Raw genomic sequence first — 19,829 nt, 5'->3', positions numbered from 1 at the left:
ATTTTCACAGGTGCGACTCAAAAACTTTTTGGACCAACGTTCAAATTTTGTCATGCCAGTGTGACCAAAGTTGTAATTGTGTCATGAAGAAAAGTAAGATGGTCATGAAGTTGGAACCACGGATGCAACAAATGCAAAATGCAAACCACAAGGACAAACAAGTCAAAATCTAATACTAAGACCAAACCTGTGAATTTAGACAAACTATAGGACCAAATGTGCAATTTACTCTGTAACATATATTAATAACACTTATTATATTAAATTATATATTTGTATTGCGGGTTAAAAAAAAATTATATATTCAATAAAATCCAATTTTTTAGAACATGAGTACCACGTTCGTAAAGAATAAATACATAAGTCTTCAATTTGAAAAAGAAAACAAATAGAATTCCATTCTACAATGGAATCAAATTTCATAATTCAAAATTTTCTTCTACTTCTGTTGCTGCAGTTCCTTCATCTCGCCGCCGGCCAAATCAACGATTTCCCTATTTTCCGATGCAGAGACAACGGTAATTTTACGAATAACTCCACATACGAATCAAATCTCAAAACTGCCCTTGCTTCACTACCCTCCGCCGCTTCCACGCGCTACGGTTTCTACAATACCTCCGCCGGCGTAAGTCCAGATACCGTCAACGCCGTTGCTCTCTGCCGCGGCGATGTTACATCGGAAGCATGTAAGGATTGTATCAGCAGCACAGTTCTCCTGCTAAGACAGACCTGTACTAACAATATAGAAGCCCTCATTTGGAGCTTGAATTGTACTGTGCGCTATACAAATCGTAGTTATTCTTCAGTTGTCGAGGAGCGTCCTAACGCCGATGTCTCAAGTTCCGTAAACGCATCAGATATTGACGTTTTCGGCAAGACGTTGAGAGATTTAGTAGGAAGATTACGAGTAGAAGCTGCCGGAGGAAACTCCCTTCGGAAGTTCGCCACCGGAGATGTTGGTTTTGGGACAGATTCGTCGAAGATTTACGCTATGGTGCAGTGTTTGCCGGATTTATCTTCTTTTGACTGCAATTCGTGTTTGTCGATCGTATTCCGGGAGGCTCAAGGCTGCTGCGACGGCGACATTGACGTCGGTGTTTTTTATCCGAGTTGTTTCGTTAGGTATTCGAATGCGTCGTTTTATAATAATCCTCCGGCTATCACGCTGCCGTCTGTGCCGCCGTCTTCAACAAACTCGCCGGCAGTTCCAGGTACGCGTCGTATTTTTGGAGTTTAAAGAATTCCATTTTAAATCTTTCTGTATTATTGAATTGTATATATATTTATATTTATAAATGTATAAATATAATTAAATAAATTTTTTAACTTAAACCAGCAACTGATTATTCAAATTCTAATTAAAAACTTAAATCATGGGTTCAAAATTTATATAGTGATTAGGGAGTAAGTTTCTTGCATAACAATCTATTAATTAATACGTTATAATTTCTATGTAATGTAACATTTGTCTGTAACTCTGTATTATTTGTTTTTGATACAGAAACTAATTACAATAATTAGGACCATGAATTAATGAACATTTTGTCAAGTTGTCTTACTAATATTCTATAATGATTACACAAATGGACTATTGAAGCAATGCATGTCCTGCTGTAAAGACCAAATAATCATGAAGTTGAAGATAACATATAAAAATAAATTATATCAAATCATGTCTAAAGTAAATCTTTCACCCGTATAAAAAAAGAATACAAATTATTCATAAATGAAAAGTTACACGATTTTTTTTCCTAAAGAAACGAGCGTGAACTATGAAGATGCCATAGCAAACTGCAACCTATAAAAACTGAATTAGTCACAAGTTGTAATTAGATATTAATTTATATCTGACCAAAAATACTAATTACGATTATATAATGGATAGTGATTACTTTGTAGTTTGTATGTTGTTGTATTAGGTGGAGTTGATACCTTTTTAGAAAATTAATTTATATATATAGCGAATAACACACATGTACATATGCGTTATAAAAATACTTATTTGAAATATTTGTTAATTAATAAAACAAACTTCACAAAGTCTTTCAAAAATATTCTTTAACGACTATATATAGATCAACATTGAAACACTGAGCATTAATTAAGATATAATAAAGAAAACAACTATAAATAAACCTACTTTAGCAACTATAAATAATATACTTTTACGACTATAGATAAACATTGAAACACTGAGGATTAAGATATGATGAAGAAAACAATTAATTAAGCCGCCCTAAATATTTGAGTAATAGTTATGATATGGACGTATATATATTAATTATCTATAAACATTTTTTTTGTTCGTAATAATTTAGTAATGTTAAATTTTGCATGCATGCAGGAAAAAAACGAAAGTCGTCAAAGAGTATTTACATCATCGTTCCTGTTGCATGTGTTTTCGGTGGGATACTCATAATTATCGGGTTATATTTTTTTATAAAAAGAAGGAGATCAAAGAATAATATTAATGCTGCTGTTGATTCCGCTACAAAAAAAGAAAGTGGGACTACTGCATTTTCGTCTCTAGTTATGAGCGAAAATCACAACCACAGTTCCAATTTATCGCAAGTTGGGTCAGGTATATATAAGCAAAGTAATTGGTTATTATATTATATATATACTAATTGATGCTCAATAATTAATTGTTTTATTAATTAAATATAAATGTAGTTGAAATGGAAATGGGTACATTAGGATCTCTACAATTCGATCTGGCTACAATTGAAGCAGCCACGGATAATTTCTTTGATGGAAAAAAAATTGGTGAAGGCGGGTTTGGTCCGGTTTATAAGGTATATTATTATTATTATTATTATTATTATTATTATTATTAATATTATTATTTCCATATAATATTTGGATCTTAAAGATTAAATATTACACTTGATTGTTCATTTAATTAATAGAACCACATATTGCAATGCAGGGTGTTCTAGCCAATGGGATGGAGGTGGCAGTGAAGAGACTATCAAAATCATCCGGACAAGGTTCACAAGAATTCATAAACGAAGTCATTTTAATGGCAAAGCTTCAACATCGAAATCTCGTGAGACTTTTAGGGTTTTGCCTTGATGCGGATGAAAAATTACTCATCTATGAATACGTATCCAACAAAAGCCTCGACTATTTTCTCTTTAGTAAGCCAAAACACCAAATTCGATTTATTTTAATTTTTTTTTGTAAGAATTTGTTTTTGTGTGTCTAATGTATTTTTTTAATTCAGATCCAAACAGACATGGGCAATTAGATTGGCCAAAACGCTACAAAATAATATTAGGGGTTACAAGAGGAATGCTCTATTTACATGAAGATTCACGTCTAAAAGTCATTCATCGTGATCTCAAGGTTAGCAATATTTTGCTAGACATGGATATGAACCCCAAGATTTCCGATTTTGGTCTAGCGAGAATCGTGGGAGCGGATCAAATTGAAGCAAATACTAATCGAATTGTTGGAACATAGTAAGTTTTTTAAAACTCTTTTTTTTGGTAATTTTAATGTCATCATACATTTTAGGTAATTAAGATTAACGATAATCTGTCGAATGTTTTTACAGCGGTTACATGTCCCCTGAGTATGCAGTGCACGGACATTTTTCAGCGAAATCGGATGTGTTTGCTTTTGGCGTTGTTGTTCTTGAGATCATCACAGGGAAGAGAAGTTCACGCTTTTATACCGAAGATAATCATGAGGATCTTCCACATTTTGTAAGTTTTTCCTTCTATACACTTCTTTCTTGCCCTATTATATATATTAATCTCTTTCCAACAATCGTTGTACAAACTAATTGTAAATACATATTAATTATTATATTTAAAGTTTTAACATATGGTTATGTCCCTTGAAGGCTTGGAAAAGCTGGATAGAAGGAAGAGCAATGGAGCTTATGGATCCAACAATGGTTGAAACTTGTTCTAAAGATGAAGTTATGAGATGCATCAACATAGCGTTGCTATGCGTGCAAGAAGATGTGGATGCAAGGCCTTCAATGGCTTACGTTTTAAACATTCTCAACAATTATTCCATCGATCTTCCAACTCCCACAAGAACTGCACATTATCTTCCTAAAAGACACTCAGATTCTTCAACTAGCAAGTCGGTTTCTAAGTCAACGGATAAATCACAGATCACTGAAGTACATGGACGGTAACGACCGTGGTACCTTTTATATATATATATATATATATATATATATATATATATATATATATATATATATATATATATATATATATATATTTTCATCCTTTATAAATACGTTAATGTTTATTTTGATTACAATATAATCGGGTATGATATCAAGTCATGTAACATCTTTTTGTTTTATAGAGGTTTTTTTTTACGGTTGCAAATAATAGTTGTTTCTATAGTATATCTCGAGTGTTGCACTTCGTTTAGAGGTCCATGACATCGTCCCAACGTCAGCAACATGTAAAATTTAAAATATAAATATAAACCTCTATTTATTATCTATAATAAACCTTTTGCAAGTTTATAAATGTCTCACATATTTATTTATTTATTTAACATACAAATTTTATATCAAACATAATACAACACCAAAATACTTCTATAATTTTGTTATATGTTTTAACAAAAGATCATTATTGATTGTTTTATAAAACCATAATGTTAATTAATATTTTTTTAAAGAGCTAAATCACACAATTTTTAAACTACTGAGACTTGAATCTTCAACCTTTTGAATGGATGCATCTTTCCAACACATATGATATGAGACATTCGTCTACATGGACCACTCCATGCCACGATGGTCCATGCCATCGTGGCATAAACTTCCTTACACTATGCAACCTACTTTTTAATGGGCGGATATATCATTTTGAAAAACTTGCTATAATGAATATTGTAACAAATCCAATTCTGTTTATTAGAGCAAAAGCTAATCCGCGTTCGAGAAACAAGAAACGAGTGTTTTTTTTTGAACTACAATGAAATGAACAGACTTGACCCGCAACCATAAGATCAAAACAAAGCCAAAACCTTAACTTGTACTCGAGCGTGTTCGGCAAAATTTAGCTGGTAGCAGGTAGTGGATAACTTGTAGTGTTTTGTTGAACGCTACATGAAGTAGCATTTGGATTTGGAGCGTTTTGTTTAAACTAAACGCTAGAAGCTTGTAGTGCCAAACAAGGTTTTTTGTTCAAAACGGAGCGTTTTGTCAAACGATAGAAACTAAAAGTTCTCAAACGCTCCGCTCCAAACACGCCCCTTGTGTTTTTAAAAGGAAAAGAGAATACAAAAACACAAACTAGCAAGATTTAGAAAACTAAACAACACCAGGGAGCAGCAGGGCAAACCTACACTGGGTAGTGTGGGCAGCAGCCCCCACAACAAAAATAATAATTAAAATTTGTTTTTTTTTTTCAAAAAATAATATAATTTTGCCCTTTAAAATGTTTTTATAGGAAGGTTAAGTTTGTTTTGACCCCTTGAAAATTTTGATCCGTTTTTTTTTTGTTGTTAAAACTTTTTTTTGCTTCTTTTTCGATAATCTTCTGGCCTGCCCCTGCCAAGAAGATCAACACAATTAACAAACAAAAGGCGAGAAACAATCATAAAAAAGAAACAACAAAACTAAGCAAAGAATGTCATGACCAATATAGGTACGACCTCTCAGCAAGGCGTCCACTTTAACTTTTCCAATCCTAACTCGCAACCATATCTTGGACACTATGTTATCCGAACTCACAACATTAATGATCATATTTGTACTATTGATTTCTAGCATGTGCTCCACAAGGTTCCACCGTTCCTCGAAAACACTCTAAGGTGCATTTAGGTATCTTACATAAGACTCAAGATATTTCCCATTTCATGGCAGAACTCGCTAGCGATGTCAAAAATTCTTGTGGGACCCCAAACCCATACTAGGTATATTTGTTAAAAAAAATCAGAGGCAGGAGCAACGTTAACCCACTATCTTAATTTCGGGAGTAGGGGCCCCGTTTACACACAAACACACACACACACACACACACACACACACACATATATATATATATATATATATATATATATATATATATATATATATATATGGGGGATATTTGTTAAAAAAATCAGGGACAGGAGTAGGGACGGGAGCAACGTTAACCCACTATCTTAATTTCGGGGTAGGGTGGGAAGTACCTTCCGGAAACCCCAATAAGGGCCCCGTTATATATATATATATATATATATATATATATATATATATATATATATATATATATATATATATATATAGTAACGATTTTGAGCTTCTAAAATTTAAAAAAAGAAAATCGTGTTTGTAAGTTGTTAGTATAACATTTTTGTTTTTAACATGTAGAATTATGTTATAAGTAACTTTTTTTTACCCAAAAAATTGTAACGCCTATTTTCCACGAGGGATCATTGGAGGGTTTTGAAGGATTAAAGGTAATGTTTTCGGGAAAAACCTTATGACACGATGTGGTGATTGGAGCACCACGACATGGCATGCCAAATGCATGAAACGCGTGCCTGGATGGCTGCTATAACGTGGCAGCGGTTGCAGCCCAAACCCATGATTTTTAGGATTTTCTCCATATTTAAACACCTAATCTCAAGGATTAGGGCACCCTCTTTAGCCTCCAACCCTTCCAAACAAAACCCTAGCCTCCATGAAGATTTGAGAGCTTGTCTTTCGATTTGAAGCTTATTTCTTGGATTTTTGGTGGTACTTGAGAAAGAAGGAAGTCACAAGGAAGAAAGAGATCAAGAGGCAAGCTTGGATCCAACATCCTCTTCAAAAATCTGAGTTTTTGGAGGTATAAAGTTCATACATTGTCCATTATTTTTTCTCGTTTAAAGTATGAGCTCATTTTTAAGGATTTTGGTCCATTTGTTGGATGCTTTGGAGTTGAAGAATTTCAGAGCTTGTGGATGGTCTCTAATGGTCATTATTCTGAAAAATGAGAAAATGAGCCATGATTGGAGTCCCTTGTGTCCATGATCAAGTTTTGATCCCATTAATGTAACGCCCCGTTCCTGGTACGCATCACTTTAATTAATATTCATTTTTGTAAAAGCTACTCGACGAGTTGGTAGCCCTAACTCGTCGAGTAGATGCCAAATGGGATGCAAGATTTAAATGGTCTACTCGGCGAGTCGAAGCCTGGACTCGAAGAGTAGGTCTGTTAGGAGGAAACTCTATTTTCGGGGTTTTGCACCTATTTAAGCCGCTTAACTCCTTTTGGGCCTCCCTTACGAGCCTCCCTGTCCTCCAAAAACTGTAATCCGTTGTGAGCTTCATCCTTGAGTGATTGTTGAGATTTTGAGTGTGTTTTTGTGATATAGAAGAGAGTTGGAAGAGCTTGGATCCATCAAGCTTGTGGAGAAGATCAAGATCCAGGATCTCATCCAGACTCTCGAGGACATGCTATGCGCATGCGTGTTAGATTTCAGTGGCAGTTGGGATATGTATCTTCCGTTAGCGGAATTTTCGTATAACAACAGTTACCAATGCCATCATAGACCGACCTCCTTTTGAGATTCTCTATAGGAGGAAGTGTAGGACCCCAATCTATTGGGACAAGGTTGGTCAGAGAGTCATGGGAAGTACGGAGGTGATACTCAAGACCACATAGAGGATCTAGCAGGTCCGGAACGGGCTCCAGACTGCTCAGAGTCGGCAGAAGAGCTACACTGACAAGAGGCGTTCAGACTTAGAGTTCTAGGTAGGTGACATGGTCCTCCTGAAGGTGTCACCCTGGAAGGGTGTTATCAGGTTCCGGAAGCGGGGCAAGCTGGGCCCCAGGTTTATTGGTCCGTTTAGGGTGTTAGCCCGGGTGGGTCAAGTTTCTTACTGTTGGATTAATGTCTAAGTCCATAACTATATTTGGTATGTACTTGACCCGACCGGCATGGTCCATTTGGGTTGCACTTCACCGGCACAATTTATATGGATAGTCTTTTGAGAATAGTATATTTATGATTTATATTAATATATTATAAGTTCTAATATATTAATATATAATCATATTATTTAATTAGTATTGATCAAAAATTAATTAAGTGATCAAAAGGAACTAATTAAATATGGACTCTTAGATATATATATATATATATATATATATATATATATATGTGTAGTGGACCAAGTTCATTTAGGTTGGGCTAAGTCTTCATGGATAGTCCATAGAGCTTTAACCCATGGATCCTAGGAAATGAAAGGTCATGGGTATTAAGGTTTTACCCTAATCCTCTACACTATATAAAGGGTCTTATGGTTCATGAAATTGGGCTAGTGGCTAGTGTGGATACACTAAAGAGGGCAATAACCGATTTCATAAGTGTGAGCCAAGTATCCATATTCTCGAAAGGTTTTCCAAGGTGTTTTGGTGATTTGTGATTCCACTTGAGGCTTCCACACTATTGGGGCTAAGATCTTAAAGTTCAAGACTTCAAGCTTCATTAAAAGGTATGTATTCTAACTTGTTATATTACCCAAGTATCAAGGATTGTATGCTTGATAGGGTAATACCTTGGAATATTCATATTTGCATGTATAATAGAGAAAACATAGATCCAAGGTATTTAGGGTTGCATGTACACTTAGGAGTGTTAGAATGCTCAAAACCCAACACTTACCGGTTAGATCTTCCGGCAAACCTCAGCCATATTCACAACACTTTCCATGTTTCTCAGTTACGGAAGTGCTTGGTGGATCATTCAGCGGTGGTACCTCTTAAGGATATTCAGGTTGATGAAAGCCTGAACTACATTGAGAGACCAGTGACGATTCTAGATCACAAGACAAAGGAGGTGAGGAATAAGAGGGTTAAGTTAGTTAAGGTGCAGTGGCAACACTGCAAGGGTTCAGAGTGGACATGGGAGCCCGAGGAGGAGATAAGGGAGCACTACCCGGAGTTGTTTTCAGACGCAATAGACTTCGACGGCGAAGTCTAAGACAAGTGGGGGAGAATTGTAACGCCCCGTTCCTGGTACACATCATTTCAATTAATATTCATTTTTATAAAAGCTACTCGACGAGTTGGTAACCCTAACTCGTCGAGTAGATGCTTGATGGGACGCGAGATTTAAATGGTCTAATCGGTGAGTCGAAGCCTGGACTCGACGAGTAGGTCCGTCAGGAGGAAACCGTATTTTTTTGGGGTTTTGCACCCTATTTAAGCCACTTAACTCCATTTGGGCCTCCCTTACTAGGCTCCCTGTCCTCCAAAAACCCTAATCTGTTGTGAGCTTCATCCTTGAGTGATTTTTGAGATTTTGAGTGTGATTTTGTGATATAGAAGAGAGTTAGAAGAGCTTGGAGCCATCAAGCTTGTGGAGCAGTTCAAGATCTAGGATTTCATCCATCTTTGGCAACCTTCTGAGGTAAAAAGATCTTAGCTTGATAACCCATAGCTTAGATCTCTTTTAGTGTTGATTTATGGGTCTTTTTGGACCCTTTGAGAAGGATGAGTTACTCTCCATGGATTGTATGCCAAGCAATCCCTTCTTCCTATGATATTTGGCCTCTAGAAGCATAAAAGAGGTCTTGTACCCGTTTTTGTCCAAGAAATGGTCATTTTCATGGAAGTAGGTTGTTATAAATTGAGTTTGGGTCCATTTGTGGTGTGCAAAGCCATCAAGTCTCCAACTTTATAGAAATGGACTATCGAAACGATCTGGATCTATATTTTGGAGCCTTAGAAGTGTGAAACTAGCTGTTTAGGGTAGATTTGTAAGGGACTCGACGAGTTCATAAGGGAACTCGACTAGTCCAATCGAGGATCTCCGATGATGTTCATGAAACTCGGCGAGTTGCCAAGGAACTCGATGAGTGGATCATCTTGTTCTTTTTTCTGATTATGATAGGACTCGGTGAGTCTGAGGACGACTCAACGAGTTCGTTCGTCCAGTCGCGATGATGGGTAGCCTGGGAACTCAACGAGTCATAGGGTGACTCGGCGAGCTGAATCGCAATTTTAGGGTTTCTGAGTTCTAGAACTCGGCGAGTCAATAGGTTGACTCGGCGAGTTAGGTCAGCCTGGAAGGTTGACTTTTACCAGGATGTTGACTTTGACCAGGGGTAAAATGGTCATTTTACCCTAAGAAGAATTATCAGATTTTGATTAAGTGTTGTTATGGAATTGAGAGTCGGATAGTCGCTGGAGCAGCAGAGAGGGATTCCTTACTTGAGTTTTCAGTAGTCAGTCGTACGAGGTGAGTTCCCTTTCGGTAAGAACGGGTCCAAGGCACCAAGGCCGACCCGTATATGTGATATGTTAGTAGTTGAGTGTGGACGGGGCCTAAATCTTGTAGTAGTTTAGTGTAGGTGGGGCCTGAACCTTATAGTATTATTTGAGTATAGTTATGTGATTGCTTGATAGATATACTTGTTGTCTGTGTGATACTTGTATGCTTGTTAGTAGCGGAGTGTGGGCGGGGCCCGAATCTCCTAGATAGCGGAGTGTGGGCGGGGTCCGAATCTCCTACACAATAGAGTGTGGGTGGGGTTCGAATCTCCTAGACAATGGAGTGTGGGCGGGGTCTGAATCTCCTAGACAACGGAGTGTGGGCGGGGCCCGAATCTCCATGAGAGTGGGCGGGGCCCGTATCTCCTAGTTGCATGATATTTGTATGGTACGTGGTAGTTGGGGGGGAGGGGAGCTCACTAAGCTTCGTGCTTACGGTTTTCAGTTTTGGTTTCAGGTACTTCCACTAGCAAAGGGAAGGGGTCAGGATGATCGCATGGCACACACCAAAATTTTTAGCCTGGGAGTTCTACTATGATATTTTGATATGTGACAAATATTATGATACATTGTGAAACATGATTCACGATTTTATTTATGATTATGGATGTTTCATGGTTTTAACAATGACTTTAAAACAAAATTTTTGGACCGTATTTTTGGAATGTTTCAATTAAGGACTTAATGGACATATGATTTTAGATCTTGTTTTAGAATGGAGTCCTAATGGATAAAGTTGGAAACTTTATCCATTAAATCATTGAAAAGAAGTAGATCTGAAGTTATGGTTTTAGTTTTGTAAGGATTAAGAACTTAAAGAAGAATATGACAATCTTCCAGTTCCCACGATGTGGTGGATCTCTGCTTTACAACTATTTTGTCATGGTATTCCCACTACATGGCCAAGAGGTTCCCACATCGTGGTGAGCATTGACTTGGTTGACCATTAAACATTGACTTATTTGGGTCAAAACTGAAGGACTGGGGTTATTGATTCGGAATTTATTTGTATTTTGTGTCATTCAGTTCACAAAGGTGATCAGTGAAGGGAGTGACAAAGTTTCTACGTTTTCGGGTCTACATTTCAGATGAGTTTCCTCATTATATTACCTACGTTGTAGCATGGTTCATGCTAGACTAGTTTAGTCTTATTGCAGATTACTGTTATCTGTATTTACCGAGTTGTGGATAGCTCTAAGAGTGATGAAAGTCCGCAGGGTTTTTGATAATCCTTAGGTATGTTAGGACATAAGGGTAGTGATATGATGTTTAGAGTAGCAGGATGGTATGTAGGTGTCTAATGCAGTGCCCTAAAGGTTGTATATAGTCATGTAGGATATCCTAAGAACTCTTGATATATGCTTTCTTACCTGTTCCTTGTTTGGCTGTGGATTTACAGTGGGATCACATGTTCGACTGTCTATCTCACCTCTGGCTTCATATAATTATGTATTCATTAGTAATATGCTAATGGTGGTGTAGAGTACTACTTGAAGCCCGATATATTGTAGTGATCTGTTAGACAGATAGACTAGTATAGATAGTTTTCCTGTGTTTATGATCCTTTTTGTTGATTGCTATTATATGTGTATCTGAGTTGCTGATAACACCAGGACTGTTGTAACCCATATGGTTGCTGTGAGCCTATAGGACTATTGATAGTCCTCATGACTACTAATAGTCCTGGGTTGTTTGATAGCCTATATTTGATTATTATGTTGTGATGTATGTGATATTTTGGGGAAAATCACTAAAACTTTGGCTTACAATTATGAATTAAATGTTTTCAAGTATCAGTGGTGAACGTGGGAAGGTGAAGGAATGATTTTACACACTCATCAGCAACATTAGAGATTCCCTATTTATTATATCACTCTAGTTTTCATACAACTATATTTTGGAACAAATGGGTTTTCATAACTCGGGTTTTATGTAAATGGTGATTTTACCTTATTTAAAAATGAACAAATTGTTTGTGAAAATAGGACATTACAAATAGCTTCTTTTAGCCAAGAAAAATTCTTTTAGCCCAACAAAAAGACAACCCAAAATCAATCGGAGGTGGGGGGAATGGGAGCGGGGACGGGGGTTGGGAGGCTGGAGATTTTGGGGGCGGGGCAGGGGAACAAATGAATTTTGGGGGTGGGGATGGGGGAAGAAACCCCTATCCCATTTGGTGCCCATTGACATCCATAGGCATGATACATTCTGCTCATATATGCTACAACTTTGGTTACAAAGGTTATTAGGGTCTTGGTTTATGGATAGATTCTGAAATCAAAAGTCCATCCAACTTAACCAATACAAACAACATGTCATGACGAATAGGTTGTGTTGCTAAATGGTATACGTAGAATAAGTGACGATATATATTTTTTTCTCATTTGAGATTGTAGTTTTTTTGTTTTGTTATAGTCAATATTGCTTTTTTTTTTCAAGTTTTCCTATCTCCCACCATAATCCTACTTCTAGGAGTAGCCTTTGATATCCCACCAAATGTTAGTTCAAGATAAAAGTTGCACAATATTAATGGGTTGTTTGGTAAGATCTGAATTTTTAAGAGATCTGAATTTCTAAGAGGGTCTGAATTTTTAAGATCTGAATTGTGAACATGCTGTTTGTTTAGAACCTCTGAATTTTTGTGCTTAATTATAAAAATGATCATTTTACCCTTCTGTATTATTTTTTGCAAAATTATAAAAACACCATACAAAATCCAAATTAGACATAAGTTAAAATTAAACAATCAAACATAAATATTTGGCTAATGTATCCAATTATAACAATCAAAATTGCTTTGTTTTAAATTGTATGCTAATATTGATCACAATATAGAAATTGATGTTAACAGATCTACACACAAATGCAACATTCCAAATAAACTTAAAAATTGCAGCAATAAACATCAGAACAATCACATTGAAAACTGCATCCATTCTCATCTCTCATCTTGATAGCATCTTGTTCATTATCAATCACCTATATCAACCAAACAAAGGATACATCAGATTTTACCATCCACATTGAACAATTTAAGAGAGAATATTAACAGATCTACATACAAACAATTTTTATCATCCAAGGTTTCTTTTATGCAAAAAGATTCAAGACAAAGAAATTTAAATAAATCATAAGTTGAAACAATTTCATTCAAGCATTTTATCAAATGGTTCATATGCAAGTGAAATAAACATGGAAAAGAAGCCATAGCTGATAAATCAAACAAAACCAAACTAAAATCAACAACATTTCATCAAAATCAAACCAGAATCAGCAACATTTCATCAAAATCAAACCATATTTCAAACCAAACAAGACCATTGAATTCGATTTTTGATTTTCAATTTTGAAGGGAAAGAAGGAACAAACAAGACCATTGAATTCGAGGGCAAAAAAGGAAGAAACAGAAGGAAGAAACAAACCTGCTGTAGTCGGCGGCGGCGGAGGCTGGCGGCGTTGCTGGCGTCGTCGGTGTGTGACATCGCAGGTGTCGCCGGTGGGAGAAGATGCGATGGGAGCAGATGATGTGGGAAGGAAAGAAAGGAGGCGGTCGATCGGTCGATTAGGGCAAATAGAAAGCACGCGTTTTTTTTTTCAGACTTGGTTTAACATATGAAAAAATAAGAGGTATTTTTAAGTTTAAGAGGTAAAATATAATACGCAAACAAACGCTCTGAATCTGAAATTTTAAGACATTGCCTCTTAATTTTGCAATTAAGAGGTAAACAAACGACCCCTAAGATAAATACGTTTAAATATAAATACAAAAAAATGAAATAAGACTTCTCAGATTCATCCTTACTAGCATCCCACACAAATTATTTTCTTTTTATGGTATGGATTTTTTAATCATGTTAGCAAAGGAGTGGACTTTCACCAAGTTATGTTGGTTCGAGCCTCTTATATATCACTGAGATTACTCCTTAGTTCTTAAAAGCTTAATTATCTTCTTATGATTCAAAATAGAAAAGTATAACTCTTTCGCCTATAGGTAGTTAAAATCTAGAAAAAAAAACTTGATCAAGGGTTTTGTGGTTTTCAAAAATTGGATTCCAACTAACACGTTTGGGAACAAAAGACAGGCCCAATGAGCTACCATTCATTATGATTTCTTGTGGAAAACTCAAGGAGTTTGAAATCCCTCAAAGGACCTAATTGAGGCTTAATCAAGTCTTTATCCAACCTTTTCTTATCAGATCCATGCATTGGGCCCGAAATATATATAGTAAGTCGTCGAATGGTCTATGTTAATGAAGTTCATGTAGAATGGTAGTTAACAAACAAAACGTGTTGTAAAACTCAAAAGAGTATGTAGTTATTGAATTAAATATGCCTCTTAATGGTTACATAAGGCTAGGGTTGTAAACGAACTGAATGAACATGAATGAAGGCTAGTTCATGTTTGTTCACATAAGTTAGCCAAACAAATGAACGAACATAAACAAATTAAAATTATACTCTATTAAGACACCTTATCTTTCACACAACTGAATTTGGTGTATAAGAACAAGTATTTCCACAAATTGCTATGACTAAATCGAAATGAAATCCATAATTTGACTTTTGTGTCCTCTTCAAGCAATCATTAATGTTAATATTCTAGCCTTAATTGATCAAACACAAGAATACAACATATTCAGATGCAGATGCACCGACAAAATATACCTTAATTACCAAACAAATGACCTAAACGCACTCAATTTGTTTTGTATAAACATCACACACATAAAATAATTTTACAAGTGCTTTGCCCACTGAAAAGGTCACGACGGTTTCCCTTTGTTCGAATGTTAAGGTGCTCGTAACAAGTGTTATTTTACAAGATATGAATATTGTGAGATGAGTAGATGAAATAAAGTTATAAGTCACTTTGATTTGAATAATTTTATTTAGCAAAGGATAATTAAGGGATGTTATAGATCTTGTTGAGAGGTTCAGTGGATATAAAGATTATCTAAAACGGAGTTCGTATGAGAAATTTATGATCATTTGAAGTTGAGACAAAAGTATGTTTCTATTTTGAGAAAGTCAACAGAAGTCAAAGTCAACGTTCAAAATTTGAATCCTATGAAGGGGATGAATGTTCTTCACAACGTGGCATTGAGCATGTCATGACGTGACAATGAGCATGTCACGATGTGAAGAGTGATGAGTGATAAAAACCTTCAAGATTCAGACATGTCAAAACCAGGGTCTCTTGGTCACCACGACATGGTGCATATATGGCCACGACGTGGCATGAGTTAGATCAACGAGACATGTGGCAGAAGAGTACAATACATGTCGAGATTGGAGTGTATTAGATCGTCATGACGTGACACTTATGAGGCCACAACATGACATCCCAGGACGTAGTGATGCTGGAAGTTTCACGGATCATTTAATGATCCCCACATCGTGGCATCTATTAGCCACGATGTGGCGACCCTCTGTCATGAAAATCCTAATTTATTGAGTATTTAAAGGATAGTGGGGAGGCTAGGGTTGCCCATATTCAGCCTCCATTATTCTCCAACCCCAGAAACCTAACCCTAACCCACTTAGAAGCTTTTGAGCTCGTTTTCAAGCCTTTTTGGTGATTTTGAATGAAGTAAAAGAAGATTGAGTGCAAGAAGCAAGCAAACAACACTCTCCAATCTATGGAATCAATTTGCTAGATCATTCGTAAGGATATTTAATTTAGCTTTTCATCTTTTCTCTATGGATCTAGACTTATCTTGCATGATTGAACACTTTAATGGATTTTGAGTAAAACAAAGTGATAAAGTTTGCAACTTGATGACTCTTAGGAGTCCCAAGGACTGTATACATTGTAGATTTGAGAAATGGTTGTGGTTTGGGATCCTTGCATGAGTTTAGGTCCATTTTCTACTCTTTTCGACCAAGATTTGATGAAGGAAATGCATGGGGGCATGCATGTCCATAAAATTTACATTTTTAGGGATCAATAGGACTCTTAGATGATTTTTGGAAAGTTTGGGCAAAAGACTTTACGGATTAAGAAACTTGGAAAGAATTCTGCCTTCAGACGTTTTCCCATGACGTGGCAGTAGTGTGCCACGACATGGCGATGGGGTTTTCCACGACTGTTTTGAGACTGTATCTGCCATGACGTAGTGCTTTGGGCCCATGGAATGGATATTTATTTTGGTACAAATATAGAATTATCCGAAAACGGGTTCGGATCGGGTTGAACACATCGACCTTGGTGTGGCCGAAGGATGGCCACAACATGGAGGTAGACTGAGGTTGACTTTAACTTTAAATTTAACTTTGACTTTTTACTGTTGGCTTTAACCAAGTTCGACTTAGGGGCATTTTGGGTATTTTGAGTTTAGGTGACTATTTACTGTATAGGTGACTAGTAGAGTCGGCAGTTGGAGCATTGATATGTTCAACTACATTTCAGGTTGGGAGGTGAGTCTTCCTCACTGTACTCATGGGTCGAAGGCACCAATGCTAACCCACTAGGTTATGTATCCTAGTATGTGGGATGTTTATGTGTTGTAGTGACCTGTAGATATATATTATTATTTGTGTTGGTATACATTTTATCTGTTACATATGTCAACATACTATGATATGGGTTGAGGCTTCACTGCTATGTGCATACGCCAATAGATTGGGGCATTTCAATCCAATAATTGATTGGGCCGAGGCAATCCAGTCTGATGACTATGAGCCGGGGGTAATCCAGCCTAATGGTTGTAGATCTGAGGGTAATCCTGTCCGATGATTGTGGACCTAACATGCATGTTTGTATATGTTCTGTTATGTGGGGTATTTTAGGGGAAACTCACCACGTTTTGGCTTACAGTTTCAATGTTATATTTTAGGTACTTCTGATGATCGTGGCAAGGTGAAGGTGTAATATCTTGTTTCCTGTCATTTCTTAGCTATGGAATAGAAGTCAATTGTGTAAGGTTTTGGGCCTTAAGGAGACAAAGTTTAGTCCTTATTGAAGAAGGTAATGATAATTAAAAGATTTTACCCTTGAATTGTGTTTTGGGCCGAAGGGTAGAAAGGGAAAAGTCATAGGCCGGGTTCTTGCATGAAATATGTATTTTTGCTCAAGAAGTTTTTAGTCTAAGATATTTACATAATATTGTAGAGGCCTTCAACACCTTTCTGTGGATATAAAGAACGTAGAAAATGGAGTTGGAACGAAGAAGTTACGACTGTGTAAAGTTAGGATGATTTTTGGGTTAGCCGCGTAGGCAGGGCGTACGGGGAGTACGTTGGGCGTACTAGGGAATCCCTAGTATGCTAGGTGTACTAGGAGTACACAAAGTGTACGTGATCAGTGCCCAAACCCTATTTTCATGGTTTGAGCCCTATTTAAGCTCCTTAACTTCCCTAAACCCATTCTATTCTCAGCCTCCACCTCTCCAACACCCTCTTTTGATATGCTATCCCTATATTGAGCCTTGTGAGCAAAAAGAAGGCGTTTTTAAGTGCTTTGGAGTGTTCTTAGTACACCTTGGAGAAGAAGGAACCCATTGAAGAAGTGTTGGTTGCACTGGAGCTTGTAAATCCAGACTTTGTTCACCTTGATCTTTCTTCTAGAGGTATAAAGTTTGAATCTTTATGATAAAATTGGTAGATCTAGCTAGTTTTGGGTGTTATGAGCTTTTGGTCACTTTATGTGCATAAATTTTTGATCTTGAAAGTTTGTCACCTTGTTATGGATAAAGTTGGAAACTTTATCCATCTAAACATCATTTTGATTCAAATATGAAGGTTGGAGGCTTGGACTTAATGGATTAAGTTGAAAAAGATGCACTTTTGTGTCCCTTTAAGACTTAAAAACTAGATCTTGTTTGTTGGGGCCATTCTAATGGATAAAGTTGGAAACTTTATCCATTATGGAGCTATTATTAACCATAAAAATGTGATCTTGGCCCTTCTATCCCTTCCATGCAAGATTAGTGACGTCTTAATGGGTTAAGAAGTTAGGGCTTTTAGTTTTGAGCACTTCTTAGCCATTAAAAATCATAAAGTTGGAAACTTTATGACTTAAGATGATATTGGGGGCTAGATCAACATTTGGACGAAAATACTTAGTAGAATAAGCCCTTAAACAGAAGGATTTCATTAATCCAGCGTACACTGGGTGTACATGAGCGTACGCCGCGCGTACACAATGAGAGCCCTAATTTTGGACCTTGTGTACGCTAAGCGTACAAGATGAGTACACTGGGCGTACTCAGCTGAGTTGACTCGATTGACTTTTTGACTTTTTGGACTTTGACCAGGATTTGACCAATTTTGACCAAAGGGTATTTTTGGTATTTTGATATTAAGTTAAGTTGGGCCATGATTTGAATAATAGGTGATAGGTAGAGTCGGTATTCGGTGAAGAGATTTAGTCAACTATTTGTTTGGACTGAGAGGTGAGTTTTCCTCACTATACCGTGGGTCGAAGACACCAATACCAGTCCACTGGATTATGTATCCTAGTTATAGGATAGTGATAAGCTAGCATGTGACTGATTGGTAGATCTGTATGATTATCTATATTTTTTGGTTATGTGTTTATGTTAGTTTGTTATATATGTCGACATATTGTGGTTGAGTTGAGCCGCTCCTGCTTTGTGTTGTAGGCCAAGACACCCGGGGATGACCAGATAGGTTGTAGGCCCTACGAGGCAGTCCAGTCAGGCCGACAGCCCATAGAGCGGTCCAGATAGTCTGTAGACCCTACGAAGTAGTCCAGTCATGTTGAAGGCTCGTAGAGTGGTCTAGATAGGCTGTTGGTCCTGCGAGGCGGTCCAGTCAGGCTGGCTGCTCATATTGTATGCTTGTTTTCTATGTGGCATGCTGGTACTTTAGAGGAACTCACTAAGCTTTGGCTTACAGTTTTAGTTTATTGTTTCATGTACTTCTGAGGATCGTGGGAAAGAAAAGGCTTGATCGTGCACATCTTCCAGTTTTATGTCACTAGGTCTTGGGAAAACTCTGATTTTGAAATAATGTTTTTGAAACAATGACTCCTTTTGATAACAATTTTGGTTAATGGTTGATTTTGAAAAGTTTAAATTTCTTTTATTTCTAGAGTGTTACAAGTTGGTATCAGAGCCTTGGTTTGATAGAATTGGATGTACATTCGTGTGAATCCAGACTAGGGATGAGATTTAGAACCGGAAAACCGGACCGAAATCGGAATCGAACTGGAACCATAACCTTTAGAACCGAAATATACAGAACGGGTTCTGGTTCCGGGTTTAATAATTTGCTTTATTCGGGTTCCGGGTAATATGGGTTTGGGTCCATCGGGTCCGGGTAAACTAGGTCTAAAAACCGGAACCGGTGTTAGGAACCAGAACCACTTTTAGAGCCAGAACCAGTTTTTGTGAAACGTTTAAAAGATGCATATTTCATTTGTTTTAACTCCGATTGATATGCGGTTTTTTCCAACATGTATTTTAGAGTTTGTACATAATTTTAGACTATAAATTTGTCATTTTTAGTTTTATATTCATTGACTTACAGTCCCCCAAGTTCGAGATATCAAAGCTGAAAGTTTTTAGTTTTTTAGTTTTTTTGTATTCTGTGAAAGTTTTAAAACATGTATATCTAATTTGTTTGAAGCCGGATTGA

At 36.8% G+C, this 19,829-nt stretch overlaps 1 protein-coding gene across 1 annotated transcript; it reads left to right on the top strand.

Moving 5' to 3' along the window:
• Positions 1-375: 375 nt before the first annotated feature.
• Positions 376-4,483, top strand: LOC145062240 (cysteine-rich receptor-like protein kinase 25). The gene is made up of 7 exons (XM_079009871.1): positions 376-1,211; positions 2,345-2,581; positions 2,674-2,795; positions 2,930-3,140; positions 3,227-3,464; positions 3,560-3,710; positions 3,851-4,483. The coding sequence occupies exons 1-7, from the start codon at positions 407-409 to the stop codon at positions 4,151-4,153; spliced, it is 2,067 nt and encodes a 688-aa protein (XP_078865997.1). The 5' UTR covers positions 376-406; the 3' UTR covers positions 4,154-4,483.
• Positions 4,484-19,829: the final 15,346 nt, after the last annotated feature.

The sequence above is a fragment of the Lactuca serriola genome, chromosome 7, assembly GCF_051521515.1.
Source record: "Lactuca serriola cultivar US96UC23 chromosome 7, Lser_US96UC23_V15, whole genome shotgun sequence".
Classification (NCBI taxonomy): Eukaryota; Viridiplantae; Streptophyta; class Magnoliopsida; order Asterales; family Asteraceae; genus Lactuca; species Lactuca serriola.
This window is presented reverse-complemented; position numbering and strand designations above follow the sequence as displayed.

Bases quoted from the DNA above. Each gene is read 5' to 3' on its own strand.
- LOC145062240 (XM_079009871.1), top strand. From the start codon at position 407: ATGGAATCAAATTTCATAATTCAAAATTTTCTTCTACTTCTGTTGCTG. The intron at 1,212-2,344 runs GTACGCGTCGTA...GCATGCATGCAG, and splicing joins AAACTCGCCGGCAGTTCCAG to GAAAAAAACGAAAGTCGTCA. The intron at 3,465-3,559 runs GTAAGTTTTTTA...ATGTTTTTACAG, and splicing joins AATCGAATTGTTGGAACATA to CGGTTACATGTCCCCTGAGT.